The sequence below is a fragment of the Hemicordylus capensis genome, chromosome 6 (genome assembly GCF_027244095.1).
Source record: "Hemicordylus capensis ecotype Gifberg chromosome 6, rHemCap1.1.pri, whole genome shotgun sequence".
Classification (NCBI taxonomy): domain Eukaryota; kingdom Metazoa; phylum Chordata; class Lepidosauria; order Squamata; family Cordylidae; genus Hemicordylus; species Hemicordylus capensis.
The window spans coordinates 136,560,446-136,576,121 of NC_069662.1; the positions used below are offsets into that span (position 1 = coordinate 136,560,446).

A 15,676-nucleotide genomic window follows, 5' to 3' on the forward strand; every position below is an offset into this window, starting at 1 on the left:
TACTAAATAATCAAGTTAGGACTTGTACTTCCAGGCACATTTTTAAAAAATGGATTCTCAGTGAATAAAAAATAGGGAAGGATAAAGTGTTTTACATATGTATGACGTCTCTTTGCATTCACAAATTTATAAGCATTTCAAGTTGATAATGTCAATGCACTTGCATTTAAGACCAAAATACAACACACATCATGCAGCACAATCCTAGGCATGTATGTTTACTCAGAAGTAAGCCACACTGCATTCAATGGGGATTCCCCATGGGAAAGTGTGCATGGAACTGAAGCCTTAAATTTTATTTATTTATTTATTTATTTATTTATTTATTAAAATTTTCTTATATACCACCTCCTCCAAAGACTCTAGGTGGTGAACAACAATATCAATAATAATAATAATAATAATAATAATTATTATTATTATTATTATTATTATTATTATTATTATTAAAGGGCAAATGCCTGGCAAAACAGGTGGGTCTTGAGAAGGGCTTTAAGAGCAGCCAGGGAGGGGACTGAATGGATCTGGCGGGGGAAAGAGTGTTCCAAAGAAGAGGGGTGGCCATAGGGAAGGCGGCTATGGGCCCAGGGACCATGTACTACAGCAGGGCCTGGAACACTGAGGGCCAGCTGAGAAGACCTCACAGGTCGGGATACAACAGAGGCAATACCAGAGATATACAGGTGCTAAGCCCATAAGGGTTTTATAGGTGAGAACCAGCACTTTGAACTGGACCCGGAAGTGAACAGGCAACCACTGCAGCGACCGTAAAAGAAGCGTAACACTATCAAATCTACGGCCACCCATGTGGAGGTGGGCCCTGCATTCTGGACTAGTTGAAGCTTCCGAATCGTTTTCAAAGGCAACCCTAGGTAGAGCACCTTTCAGTAATCCAAACGAGAGGTAACAAAGGCATGAGTTACTGTTGCCAAGGCCTGCCGGTCGAGAAAAGGCCATAACTGGCAAACCAGCTGAAGCTGGGCAAAGGCACCCCTGGCCATGGCATCCACCTGCTGTTCAAGCAGGAGCCGCGAGTCCAGAAGGACTCCCAGATAATGAACTGTATCTTTCAAGGGAAGCGCAACCCCATCAAGAGATAAACTCACACATGGCAATTGGCCAACACAGACTGAATAAGAGCAACTCGTTTTGGAGGGATTGAACCTGAGCTATTTTGGCCCATCCAGGTCCTGACAGCCTCTAGGCACTGAGCCAGCACATGAACGGCATCACCTGTTCGGCCAGGGGTAGAGATATAAAGCTGAGTATCATCTGCATATTGATGAAAACTTACCCCAAACCTACGGATGACTAAGCCCAGTGGCTTCATGTACATGTTAAAGAGAATGGGAGCAAGGACCAAGTGTATTAAATTTACATTTAATGTAAATATGTTTATATTATCCACGTGAAATGCTAATAAATTAAACTCATTTTTAAAGATGATCTTGAGGGCCTTGCCAATTTTTGTAGTTTTATGTCTCAGAGCAAACTTACAATAGTTCTCCCTCTGTCCCCTTCTAACTTTCTTATGCGATTACATAAGAACATAAAAACAGCCCTGCTGGATCAGGCCCAAGGTTTATCTAATCCAGCATCCTGTCTGACACAGTGGCCCACCAGATGCCTCTGGGGAACTCACAGGCAAGGGTGAGGGCACACCCTGTCTCCTGTAGTTATTCCCCTACAACTTGTATTTAGAAGCATCTTGCCGCAGAGGCTGGAGGTGGCCTATAGCCCTCAGACTAGTAGCCACTGATAGACCTGTCCTCCATGAATTTGTCTAAGCCCCTTTTAAAGCCATCCAAACTAGTGGCTTCATAATCTTCCAGAGTGTAATTCTGGGCATCTGCCTTCAACAAATAATACATTACTACTAAAATGTAGCATGTTTAGGCAACTATTTGGTAGATGGGAAACTATATGTCATTTATTGTAGTACAAGTTTTTATAATTCAGATTTTACACAAACAGCTCTAGAGAAAATTTAGAGAAAATTCAGTTCTTCCTTACTTCTCTGCCACACTTTTACATAAATGGTTAAATCTGCTACATTTCCCAATAAGTTTGATCAACTTCTACATGGTTTGATAAAATTTATTTAAATGTGTTTAAATAAATTGTAATCAGGAGTATCCCTGAATGCTTCTTTACAATGTTTTCCCATCATTCCTTGAAATCCAACACTGATTCACACTATCCAATACCTCTAGAATGGATTACCTCTACTATTTTTTTAAGGTATGCTACTTTAACCATAAAATAACCTGGAAATAGATGCCTAGTATGCATACCCATTTGTTTGTTTTTCAGGCTATCCATGGTATCCTCAGAAGTCTTATCCAGCACCAAAGTTCAAAAGCATCAATACATTTTCTATCTTGCTTCTCTAAAGTCCAGCTTTCGCATCCATAGAGCGTTATGGGCAGGGGCGCAGCAAGCTTGGAGTGGGCCCAGAGACAAGATTTTAAAATGTCCCCCCTCACTGAAGCTCAGCTCATGAAGTAAAAAAAATCTTAAATGAGGCTGAAGAGTGGTAACAAAAAGCTCTCTTGCTCTCTCTCTCTATATATATATAAACCTATGCACCACAACAGAATATCATCCTAAATTGTGGACGATGCAAGTCATTTAATGGTATTAGAGAAAGACATGCTGTTCTGGTAGCTCCAGGTCTTAACACTCAATCAATTTCGGAGGATGAATACAACTGAAGGAAACCCGGGCGGGTGCATTACTGGGGGAGTCAGTCATTTGACTTGCCTCTGGGCCCCCCCAAGGCACTGGGCCCCCAGACAACAGTCTCCCCTTTCCCTATTATAGTTACGCCCCTGGTTATGGGAAAAACCATTGTCTGAACTATTCAAATCTTTGTAGGTATAGACACGTCACGGCATCTAAATATCTTTTCCAAGGCCTTCATTGCAACCCTACCAAGAGCTAGTCTGTGGCGTATTTCTTGACCGCTAGATCCTTTACAGTTGATGGTCGATCCTGCCTAAAAGGCAGAAGATATCCACCACTTCAAAAGAAAACAAACACATGGAACATAGAACAAATCAATCCAGAATTTTCACTCAAGGCACAAATGACCAAGCTCAAACTATCATACTTCGGACACATGCGAAGATCCAGCTCCCTTGAGAAGTCCATAATGCTGGGAAAAGTTGAAGGAAAGAGAAGGGGACGACCAGTAGCAAGGTGGATAGACTCGATTACAACAGCAATGAATGCACCACTGAGAGAACTTAAAGGCCAGGTTGAAGACAGATCAACCTGGAGAGAATCTATCTATGTGGTTGCTAAGAGTCAACACTGACGTGACAGCACTTATTCAATCAATAAATGCATACCCAAACATAACACTTCCACCTGTTATATGAACTAATGTGGTGAACTGCCCTAAGCAGTATTGCACTGGAGTGGCGGTGTACAAATATTTTAAATAAATAAATAGACATCCCAAGCTGTGCTTAGTCAGGCTATTCCCCACTCCATACACACACACCACCAAATACCAGAGCAAACTTGCTGTTAATGAAATGTTAACTTTGCCTGTCCCTCTGGAGCAATTTTAACTCTGTCTGTCCCTCTGGAGCAAGATAGAAAAGGACAAAGTATAATGTCATAAAAGTCTCACATACCCTGGAATTATTAACATTCAATTCACTACAGTCTTAAGACACCAGGTTGAAGTCTGAGTTGCAACTGATTTAATATTAACTATTTTCAAGTCCATCTATTCCACTTCGGACAAGGTAGTATATTGCAAATACCACTAAAGTACCTATGACCATTTGATTTGTTTAGTTTGTACTTTCTATATCTTCCATGCATTATAGGCTCTCCACTGGGCTACCTCACAAGACAGTGATAAGAATTTGCACTTAGCTCACAAAACTTTTCTTTATGTCAAGTATAGAAGCAAGCAGTTTATCATGGCTTCTCTGTGCTATTCTTCTGGATTTTACTTTCCTTCCAGATGCATGGCATCTTTAAAGTTATAAAGCTTTTATGGAAAATAAAAACCCTCCCATATAAGAAGATTCCACTGAGTTTGTCACATTCATTAATCTAGTAGTTCATTTTTGTTCTCATTTATTAGTTTTTGCTCACATTTGATCACTCTACATTTGCTTCAAACACATCATATCTGAGCTTTTTCTCTCACTTTACCATGTGATGATATTATATAGTGGCAGCACTGGGCGGGGGGGGGGAGCTTAAAATTGTTCCAGAGCTGCAGCTAGATCTACAGTTGTCTGTCAGTGCTATCAATCAGCAAGATGGGGAGACAGACACAAGGAGGAGAATTGGTAAGCAATTTTTTAAGAGGCACAGTTGCCCATTTTTTGTCTCTCTGTAGCACCACCTAGGATGTTTTATCAAGTGCTAAATAGAAACACAGAAAATTCATTTTGACTAAGAAAAAGTAAGCGGGATTACACCTGCAGTTGTGTCAAAACGTCAAGTGAAAATGAGTGCCTTGGATGCGTTGAATTTCTTTGGGTTTCTAAGTCACTGGCATTCCAGTCCTAAATACATAATGAAAATTAGGGGTGCTTTGCACATGTTTCTCTCTCCACCAGCCACACACAGGTGTTACTCCCACATAAGAAAAAGCATGTACAATCTTAGGACATCATGTCTGAGGAATGCATATGTGTCTATTTTATTGGATAGATATGTTTAGAGAAACTGCAGCTAATCAATCCACTTCTAATTTATAAACTGCCTAGAGACATTTTTGTTAAGTGGTATAAAAATTGCAATAAATAAATTTTATATATATATATATATATATATATATATATATATATATATATATATATTCTGCAATCCCTCTCTTCTCCAATAGTAAATAAATTCTGCCCACCGCCTTTCAAAAAGAGCTGCCCAGATATTTCCAGACCCAAGCACTACAAGGCCAGCTTCATGCATCCTCAAACCAGCTGTAGTACATTTCACATGGTAACTGCACTTGCCACGACGATACCGGCATGTCTAACATTAAACACATAAAATGTGACGGCTAGATAGGCCCCTACATTTACAGAAGTCTCTGGTTAATTATGGCTTCTGGGTGCATGTCACTGAGGGTTTAGGGCAGGGATGTCCAACTATGGCCCTTCAATTGTTTTTGGCCTACAACTCCCATCATCCCTGGCTACTGGCCACTGTGACTGGTGATGATGGGAGTTGTAGGCCAAAAACAGCTGGAGGGCCACAGTTGGACACCCCTATTTATGGGCATTTGCCTTCACACTTTATGTGTTTACTGCAAGAGCAGAGGTGTGGCACACTAGCAGCTGTGGCAAACATGAGAAGGGGGTGTAAATCAATGGTAGAGCACATGGTTTGCATGCATTAGGCTTAAGGTTCAGTCTCCAGGTAGGGTTGGGAAAGATCCCTGTCTGAAACCCTGGAAAGCCACTGCTAAACAGGGCAGACAATACTGAGCTAGAGCATGGTCTGACTCCATATAAAGCAGCTGTCTTATGATTGCCATATGAAGTTTGAAAGACCCTGTGTTCCACAGAATTGTAAGTCTCATTTAATGATATCTGCAGGGACATCTAGAATGGAGAAGCTAATTGGCCTTGGGTAGTTGCTATGGGTATACACGATGGTGACTGCAATCAGCCCACAAGAGTAACTTTCCTTATTTGTGAAGGAGCAAATTGTGGACGTTACAAAATCTATCAAGAAGACTACCTTCACAGTTAACAAGGGGGGCACTAATTTGTGCTATAGTGGAACTAATTTAAATGGCATTGGAGACATTTTGATGCTTCTAGCCATTAAGGCCAGGAGCCTAAACTCAGGAGTGAAAGTTGTAACAAATGTGGGATAACCTGGGTCAAAGTCCTTGATATAGACAGGATAAAGTGATGGAGCAGTATTAAGAACAGAGATGTCTGTTCAGTCAGGAAAAGTGGCCCATACGGAGCCTGTCACTGTCAGCACAAGGCTAATGCTACCTAGCCTTACTTTTGATAGGTAGGTCTGTTTCTCCCAGTGCTTTCACACCAATTCAGATCTTGGAGAAAACAGTGGAGACAAGTGCCTCCGGATCTGTGGTGTTTGAAACAAGAGACTTTCATTTATGTTCCATGGAGAAGCCAAATGTAAAGTTGAGGGACATCCACTCTGTTCTATGGAATTGCGATAGCCTTGCCGTTCAAAAGGACACTCGGTTGACTCCAGCGGGAAAATACTCTGAGGCTGAGCGGGGGAGGGGTTGGTTTAATCCTATTCTTGCTATAGGCAGAGATAGAAATAAAAGCCAAACCTGTGCTCCTAAGCACACTTATTAGGAAGCACCGCTGCAATCCTTGGGAGCGAGCCCCATTGAAATCCCGCCTGCCGACTAAACGAGGAACGGATTGGGCTGCACGCACGCAGCCCCTATCCAGCAGAGGGATTTCTGCGGAGAAGTCCACCCACCCCTCTCCGTGCGGGACTCCTGCATAAGTGTGCAGAGGATATATAACGGGCAGTAGATAAGCAAACGAAGCTAAGTTATGCCCTTCCCTGGTTAACGGAGGCTGATGCCCACCCAGAGACCACCTTTCAGAAAATACCCTGGTTTCTCTTTCTCCGCGCGCTTACTTTCTGGCCGAGGCCTCCCAGAGAAGCCCGAAGTCTCCACCTCCAAGGTCGGGCGCCCCAGCCCTCCGGGCTAAGACGCCAGAGTGCGCTACCCGTGCAGCTCGGCCTAAGCAGGAGGCGGGGTTAATGGGACGAGGCAGGGCGCAGAAGGGGGGGCTTCCTGCTTGGGAACGAAGTCCAGGCCCGCCAGGGGGGAAAGGCAACAACGAGAACGGCGGCGGCGGCGGCTGGGGATTCCTAGCGGAGGGTGAGGCAACCGCTGAGAAAGGGGAGGACACGGGGACCCTCAAGCGTCTTTCGCGGGCTTGGAGAGACCCACGCTAGGCGCGAAGTTTGGGGCTCCTTTTCCGTCACTCCCGTCGGTTCTGTTGCGTTCCCTCCCTGGGGAACCCCCCCCCCTCGCTCTCCCCAGAGTTCGCTCGTCCTTAATGGGACGGGGGCGCAAGGTCAGGCTCTGCAGCTGCTCCCCCGATTGCACCGCGGGAGGTCGCAGGTTTAAGGCCTCTAATTGTCAATAGGAAGCAAAGCGATTCGCAATAGTGGCGGTGAGTGAGCAAGCGCTGGATCACAGCACAGCAGGGACGCTTCAACAGGGTGCAGGCATTTGGCTGTACTTTTTAAGTATATCTATGTATCTATATCTCATTATATCATTATTACTGCAGAGTTCTTAATCTGGGGTGAATACATTCCCTAGTTATGCACTCACGGCCGTATTCTTCTCCAGGTAACCAGAAGCATTTCCCGCGTGGTCATAGTTAATAGTTTAAGAATATGAATTAATGAATAGAGCACTTCTGTAATTCAGAGGAATACTGAATCTTCAAATACACTAGATAGAAATTGCACCACCACATATATAAACACATCGTGAAAGACTGTGGAAACCAGCTTTGTATCACAATCACCATCCTGGCCAAATGGGTGATAAAAGTGTATATAAGGTGGGTGGCAGTGTTCCTTCTGCAAAGGTGTGGTTTTTTTGATGTCCACTCAGTTAATGAGGGAACACTTGTGGGTCCATGGAATAATTAATCCACACAGAGTGATCAAGAGTGCATAGTGAGTGAATACTGATTACCATTTGCCAGATGTTAATTAAATTTTCCACAATTTGTATATAACCAGTAACCCGGTTGTCTGTTATGCCTTGCCAGGAGATGAGAAAAATAACTACCCACTGCTTCTCCACTGAGATTGCTTAAAATTCTCTTCACCATTTTGGCAGGTCAGTGCAGACAACTAGAATCCCAAACGTTTATATACACACTGTGGCAAGTTTTGATTGATTGATTAAGTGCCGTCAAGTCAGTGTTGACTCTTAGCAACCACATAGATAGATTCTCTCCAGGATGATCTGTCTTCAACTTGGCCTTTAAGGTCTTTCAGTGGTGCATTCATTATTATTATTTATTATGATTTATTATTTAAAATATTTATACCCCACCCCTCCAGTGCACTACTGCTCGGGGCAGCACCCAATAATAAGAGACACAGATACAATAAAAGTAAGAAAATTAACTAATTTTTTTTAAAGTCAGATTAAAAACCACAATTATTAGGTTCAAATTAAAACTGAAAATTATAAAAAGCTAAATACCAGATATAACCCAAAATGGAGCATTAAAAAGCCTCCTTAAAAAGGTGCATTTTGAGATGTTTTTTAAAAACACTAAGGGAGGCAGCATGGCGAAGCTCTTCAGGGAGGGCGTTCCAAAGCCAAGGGGCCACAACAAAAAGACCCTGTCTCTAGTCCCCGCCAACCGGATCTCTGTTAGTGGCGGAGTCATGAGCAGGGCCTGAGATGATGACCGGAGGGCCCTGGCAGATTCATATGAGCGAATGCAGTCCAACAGGTACCCCCGCCCCAAGCTGTGTAGGGCTTTAAAGGTCAATACCAGCACCTTGAATCTAGCCCGGAAGCAGACCGGTAGCCAGTGGAGCTGATGCAGGATGGGTGTAGCACTCGTGAAGCAACTTGCACCTACGAGCATTCTTGCGGCAGCGTTCTGAACCAGCTGAAGCTTCCAAACAGTCTTCAGGGGCAGCCCCACATAGAGCGCATTGCAGTAGTCCAATCTGGATGTTACCAATGCATGAGTGACTGGGGTCAAGTCCGACTTCTCCAAGTAGGGTCGCAGCTGGAATACCTGCCGTAGTTGGTAAAAGGCGCTTCTGCACACCGCCGCCAACTGTGCCTCCAAGGACAGTGTTTGGTCCAGAAGCACCCCCAAGCTGCGGACTTTGTCTCATTTGTCTTTGTTTCATTGCTATCATAATGAGTCCATCCGCCTTGCTGCTGGTCATCCTCTTCTTCTCTTTCCTTCAACTTTCCCAAGCATTATGGACTTCTCAAGGGAGCTGGCTCTTTACATAATGTGTCCAAATGATAGTTTGAGCCTGGTCATTTGTGCCTCGAGTGAAAATTCTGGATTGATTTGTTCCATGATCCATTTGTTTGTTTTCCTGGCTGTCCATGGTATCCTCAAAAGTCTTTTCCAGCACCAAAGATCAAAAGCGTCATTACTGTTTCTAGTGGCAGGCTACCACTTGGCAAATGGTGGTCTGTAGTTGCTCAGTGACACATACAGATTGACTACTGCCTGTGATATACACTAGGTTCATTTTGTTACTTTCACTGAGTTTTTAATCTTTCCTCTGTTACTAAGCAGTGTGATTACCTTCTATAAATGATGTAAATGTGATCAGAAGATAATGTAAGCTTGTGTCTGAGCTTGTGCTCACCAAATCGTGAAGGATTCTAAAGTGAAGGACTGGAGTTGGTGGCTTTTTTGGGTTCAACTCCTATAAAAAGGAATGTATCTCTTTTCTTATTGGGAAATGTGCTCACTAAATGATTCTTAGCAGTGGACTAATGGATTCCCTGTGGAGGCTGTATAACCTCATCTCTTGGAGACCTACAGCTGGACAACTGTCTCTGGATGTAGAGGGCTGGACATCTAAATTATTCATTGGACTTCTTACCTGCTCTATAATTGTTCTTTTTCTTTTTTGCTCTTCTCCCCATGTTACATATAACAGTGATAATGTTGTGTGCACGGATGCAGCTAATCAGTGGTAGGGTAGTCAGCAGTATGTTGCCACTGTATGGTGCTGGCAGAATACGTACAGGCTTTTGGATTGTCTAGAGCAGGGTTTCTCAACATGTGGGTCCCCAGATGTTATTGGACTTCAACTCCCATAATCCCCAGCCCCAGTGGCCTTTGGTTGGGAATTATGGGAGTTGAAGTCCAATTACATCTGGGGACCCACACGTTGAGAATCCCTGGTCTAGAGCAGGGATTCTCAACCTTTGGTCCCCAGATGTTGTTGGACTTCAACTCCCATAATCCCCAACCAAAGGCCACTGGGGCTGGGGATTATGGGAGTTGCAGTCCAATAACATCTGGGGACCCGACATTGAGAATCCCTGGTCTAGAGAACCAGAACACTCACTGGATATGAGGGTTAAAGCAGGGGTTCTCAAACTGGGTCAGGATCCCTGGGGGTGGGGTCGCAACTTTAAAGGGGTCAGAAGCAGTGTTCCCTCTAACATGGATTCCCAGATGTTGTTGACTACAGCTCCCAGCGTCCCCAGCTGCAATGGCCTTTGGCTGGGGATTACGGGAGTTGTAGTCAACAACCTCTGGGAATCCCTATTAGAGGACACACTGGTCAGAAGTCAGGAGGGAGCTGTTGGGAGGAAGGCACTTTACCTGATATCTCTGAGGTATGAAAATGGTCAGGGGCAATGGTAAGCAGACAGGGAGACAGGAGTTGGCAACTACTTGGCTCCTCCACCACTCACAAAGTTGAAGGCAGGTATAACCACAACCTTCAGCTCACAAAGCTGAAGGCAGTTTTGGGGCTGATAGAACACAAGAAGCTGCCTCATACTGTTGGCCCATCTAGTTCAGTATTGTCTGGCAGTGGCTTCTCCAAGGTTTCAGGCAGGAGTCTTTCCTAGTCCTTCCTGGAGATTCCAAGGATTGAAGTGGAACCTTCTGCTAAAGGTGTGCACGAACTGAGGTTCAAGCACTGGTTTGGCACCATGGGGAGGGCAGCAGGGAGTGGGAGCTTTAAGAAAGAAGAGAGCAGGTCCTTACCTGCTCTTTGCTGCCCCATGCAGCTTCCTGCTGGGGCGGCGCTTGTCCCAAGTACCCGTGCACGGCATCAACACGCACATGGTGTCTATGCATGTGTGGGTGCCATGTACATGCTGGCGCCGTGCACAGGTACTTGGGACGAGTGCCACCCGAGCAGGAAGCTGCATGGGGCAGCGGAGAGCAGGTAAGGACCTTCTATCCTCTCTCTTAAAGCTCCCGCTCTCCTCCCCATGGTGGCAGACCAGTTCAGATCTGTCCGAACTGGCTCGGTGCCGAACCAGTTCTTGAACCTCGGTTCGTGCACACCCTTACCTTCTGCATTCAAAGTAATTGCTCTACCATTGAGCTGTGGTCCTATATCCAGAAGGATCGTTCCTTTTTAGGAGATGAACTCTAGTGAGGGAACTCACCTCTGCCCATTGACCAAAGAAGTACTGCTGTTGTGTCTGCCCTCAGCTTTGTGTGTGGTGGAGGAACTGGGTGGCTGTTGGGTCCTGTCTCCCTGTCTGCCTGCTTGTGCCTTGGAGGTGTCAGAGCAGTTCTTTGGGACTGCTTTAAGTCCCTGGTGATGTCCTTTCCTGAATTAGATGAGTGTGCAAGCTGAGTACACCAATTAAGTAAGAAAAATATAAAACCACTGATTCTCTTCAAACTTGTGTGAATCAGAGTTTTCAACATTGCCACTACATAGAGCAAATACTGATAAAAAATAAACTTGGAGCCTCAACTAGATTGGCAGTCTCAAACATAAATCCCAGGTTTGAAAAACTAAGGAGCAAGCAAGTTCGTGGTTGAAAAAGGTAAATGTGCTTTATTTCAGGGGCATAACTACTATAAGGCAAGGGGAGGTGGCTGCCTGGGGGCCCCCACGCTTCGAGGGGCCCCCCAGAGGCAAGTTACATGACTATATATTGTGAAGTAGTGTGTGTATGAGCGAGGGGCCCATTTTAATATTTTGTCTCTGGGCCCACTCCAACCTTGTTACGCCCCTGCTTTATTTATCTCTACTTCATCAAATTAGTAGTTTTAATCATGGAGGGTGGGGTGTTGTATAACTTTGTATATTATTTTAGGGGAGTTTGAGAACCACGGGGTTAAGGTATTCTTCATGGTCCAACAAAATTAATGGGATTTGACAAACGGTAGACATCATTAACTATAGCACCATAGTTGTTCTAGAATAGATTACTACCTCTCTGTCCTGGAAAGCAATGACGTCGGTATGATAAGCAGCATTGTCACAGAATGCAAGATCTGGTAGCTGAATTATGGTCAAACTTGAATCACTAGAAGATGAATGGTGGCACAATGAACAAAGCTGCTTGCCATTATTGATGGCTCGGTAAGTACATACCCATATGTCAACAACAGGTTATGCGTCGGGACCAAATGTTTCCGTTCTAGCTAGCACTTCTTCAGTTTCAGGCACCACAAGAGTCAGAGATGCAGATAAATTGAAAAGTTACAGCCTTGACTTCTTGATTGAATGCTGCCCTTGTGGATAACATTGGAAAACAGGTGCCCTGACTAGACTAGATATCTGCCATTGTCATCTATATGTATATAAAGAACAGGCCAATAAAATCGATATGCCATGATATAAGATTAAAAATTGATCTGATGTAACATTTTCCTTCACTGCAGTGCTTTGGGAATGATCCCCTAAAAGAATGTTGTGAAAAAATGTTATGTTGGAATTGAAAATTCATGTTGATTACGGTTGTAATCTTCCCCATGTGCAGTCCTTGGGAGTCTTCTTAAAAAACAATTTCCAACTAGAGACTCTGGGATCTTCAAGACTCTTTCCAGTTATTTTATAATTTATTTAACAGATTTGTATCCTAATTTTTGACCAGATTCCCCCAAAGAGATTAAAAACTGTATAGCTGAAACAAAACAAAAGTAGGGATTACTGGTGGGGTTTAGTTTAGTTTGATTCCTTTGTCTACCTTCTGCAGATGTGGTGGACCTATTAGAGTGGTTCGCCCCCAGAAGCTTATGGATCTGCTCAGAATCCAGGCAGCCCTCAGGGAGTTTCCAGTGTCCTGAGCTGGTGACTCTGTCAGGTTTCTGGTGTATCTCTGGAACATGGAGATAGCTCAGGCTATTGACACGGCCGTTCCTAAATGCCCTCTCCGGCTTGGTGGAGCCCATTCTTCTCCTTGGTCTTCCTCAGAGCTTAAGACAATGAAACAACTCGGACAGTAGCTGGAACGACGCTGGAGGAAGTGTTGGGATGAATCTGACCAAACACGGACTAGAGCCCATCTTAGGGATTACTACATAGCTCTTTTTCTTCGTCTCCATTGCATCTGCTCACTGCAGACCAGTGGAGCTGTTCCGTGTAGCAAAGGCATTGCTCCACACATCCCCCACCAGGTAACGGGAGAGGAACCATCTACAGCCTATTGTGATAAGTTTGCATGTCAGTTTGCAGATAAAGTCACTCACATCTGTGCTAATTTGGATTCCAGGGTTTGGGCAGTTCCGGCAGACACACCTCAGGTACCATCTGGTTCTATTGTGTTGGATTATTTTCAGTTAGTGCAGCCTGAGGATGTGGACAAGATCCTGGGTCATATGCGGGCAACTTCATGTACTCTTGACCCTTGCCCTTCGTGGCTAATTAAATCTGCCAGAAAGGTTACATGCAAATGGTTGGAGGCCATAATCAGTGCTTCATTAAGGGAGAGCAAGATACCACCATGCCTCAAGGAGGTGCTAGTAAGGCCATTATTTAAAAAAAGACCTCCCTTGATCTCTCCAACAACTATGTACCTGTTTCTAAGCTTCCCTTTTTGGGCAAGGCAATAGAGCGTGTGGTGGTGTCCTGGCTGCAGAGGCTTTTGGATTATTTGGATTATTTAGATTTCTTTCAGTCTGTCTTCCGTTCTGGATATGGGACTGAAACAGCCTTGGTCGCTCTAGTGGATGACCGACGTCGGGAGCTTGACGGGGTGTGCCTCCCTGTTGGTTCTACTGGACCTCTCAGCAGCATTCAATACCATGGATGGTATCCTTCTGGACCACCTCTTGAGTGGAGGTACTGCTTTGGAGTGACCAGCCCTTTCTCAGGGGGAGGGTCTAGAAGGTGGTGCAGCGGACTACTCCTTGGCTCCTTGACCATTGGCTTGTGGGGTCCCGCATGGTTCAGTTTTATCTCCCGGGCTGCTTAACATCTACATGAAACTGCTGGGAGAGGTCATCCGGGGACTTGGACTGAGTTGTCAGCAATATGCAGGTGACACTTAGCTCTATCTCTCCTTATCACCTGATCCTAGGGAGGCAGTGAATATCCTGAATTGGGGGCTGGAGGCAGAAAGGGTTGGATGTGGGCTAATAAACTGAGAATGAATCTGGGCAAGACTGAGGTTTTGTTGGTCAGTAGGAGAGCCAATCGGGATGAGGGGATTCGACCAGTTCTGGAGGGGGTTGCACTCCCCTTGAAAGAGCAAGTGTGCTGCTTAGGAGTATTGCTGGACCCGGCTCTGCTTTTGGAAGCTCAGGTGGAGGTGAAGGCCAGGGGTGATTTTGCACAGCTTTGTCTAGTGCGCCAGCTGCATCCCTTTTCAAGAAGGCAGATCTGGCCACAGTTACTCACGCCTTAACGGTTGGATTACTGTCACAGCTGGATTACTGTAACATACTCTATGTGGGACTGCCCTTGGAGAATATTTAGGAAATGCAGCTAGTACAAAATGCAGCAGCTAGGATTTTATCTGGAGCTGCCCTCTGGGATCATATTACAATATTCTGAAAGACCTACATTGGCTGCCAGTTTGCTTCAGAGTCCAATTCAAGGTGCTGTTTTTGATCTTAACAGTTTGGGCCCTGGATACCTGAGGGACCACCTGCTCCCAAGGGTTCCTGCCGACTTGACGAGGTCATCGGAGGGGGCTCTGCTCCGCATGCTGATAATGAGGGAGGCTTGGCTGTCATGCACGTGGGACAGGGCCTTCTCAGTAATTGCCCCCAGACTTTGGAAGGCTCTCCCAGTGGGCATCACTCCTCAGTCTCCATCACAGTTTTTAGAAAGCAAGTTAACCCTTGGCTTTTAATCCAGGCTTTTATATGAGTCTTGTTTTTGTTGTTTCTGCTCTGTTTTTAATGGTCCTATTGCGTATGCTTCTTAAACTGTTTAATTGGATTTGTATTTTTAAATTCCAGTTCAATCTTTTTATTGTGCAACTGTTTTACAGCCCTATATTGCTTTAAATGTTTTGTAACCCACCTTGAGATTGTTTTAATGAAAGATGGTATAAAAACTTAATACGTAAATAAATAAAGTAATCCCTTGGGAGCAAGTGTAGGTTGTTGTGCTCTCTCGCTCCTGAGGTCCTTTCACAGGGCAGTTAGTCTTAAGTGCTAGCAGCAGTACTGAACCAGTTGGTTGCTGTACCTGTTGTCTGGTGTTGGATGATAGCAATGCTATTAGCTGAAGAAGGGAAGCAGAATATATTGCTTTTGCTTGACAGTCTGTGCTTAAAATATACTGGCTGACATCCTGACTAAACTACCTGATAGAAGTCCTGTTGAAATTAAATAGTCCTTTAGAGTAACTCCTGAATAGTAATATTGAGTAAGTCTGGATGTCAACCACAGTTCAGAATTAGCTAGTTAACATGTAGCTAGTTAACAACTATACATTATTATATGCTTAAAGTTGTACAGTACTAGAATGTAAAACTAAGAGAGAGATGTCTGGTGATCTCCTCATCCTGTATTGGTTTGTAGTGCACATAGTTGCTTTTCGGTTAACCTTCAGATGGTACTAGGAAAAGTGCATATGATGGAAATCTTGAGGTCATTCACACAATCAAAAACTGTTCTATCTAGGTTTGTGGAAGCAAGGTAAGAGGAAAACCTGGGCAGCAGTGATTGTGTGGAAGCAAGGTAGGAGGAGAAGCTACCCAGGTTTTCCTCTTACCTTGCTTCCACACAACCAAAAATTGGAAGCA

The 15,676-nt window shown here is 44.4% G+C and overlaps 1 protein-coding gene and 1 long non-coding RNA gene across 11 annotated transcripts in view; one reads left to right on the forward strand and one right to left on the reverse strand.

The window, feature by feature from the left end:
* LOC128328917 (uncharacterized) overlaps window positions 1-6,727 on the reverse strand; it is a 68,969-nt gene extending 62,242 nt beyond the window's left edge. The window contains exon 1 of the long non-coding RNA XR_008309449.1: window positions 6,613-6,727. This is a non-coding gene — a long non-coding RNA (uncharacterized LOC128328917). The remainder of the gene's footprint in view (window positions 1-6,612) is intronic.
* Window positions 6,563-15,676, forward strand: part of PTER (phosphotriesterase related) — a 45,435-nt gene continuing 36,321 nt past the window's right edge. For 4 of the 10 annotated variants that reach the window (XM_053259149.1, XM_053259154.1, XM_053259152.1 and 1 more), the window contains exon 1: window positions 6,870-7,157. Coding sequence is in view for 2 of the 10 variants with exons in the window: in XM_053259146.1 (XP_053115121.1) it covers window positions 6,739-6,859 (121 nt within the window). In the remaining 8 variants the exon portion in view is untranslated. The other 6 variants (XM_053259153.1, XM_053259146.1, XM_053259148.1 and 3 more) reach the window with 6 other exon arrangements.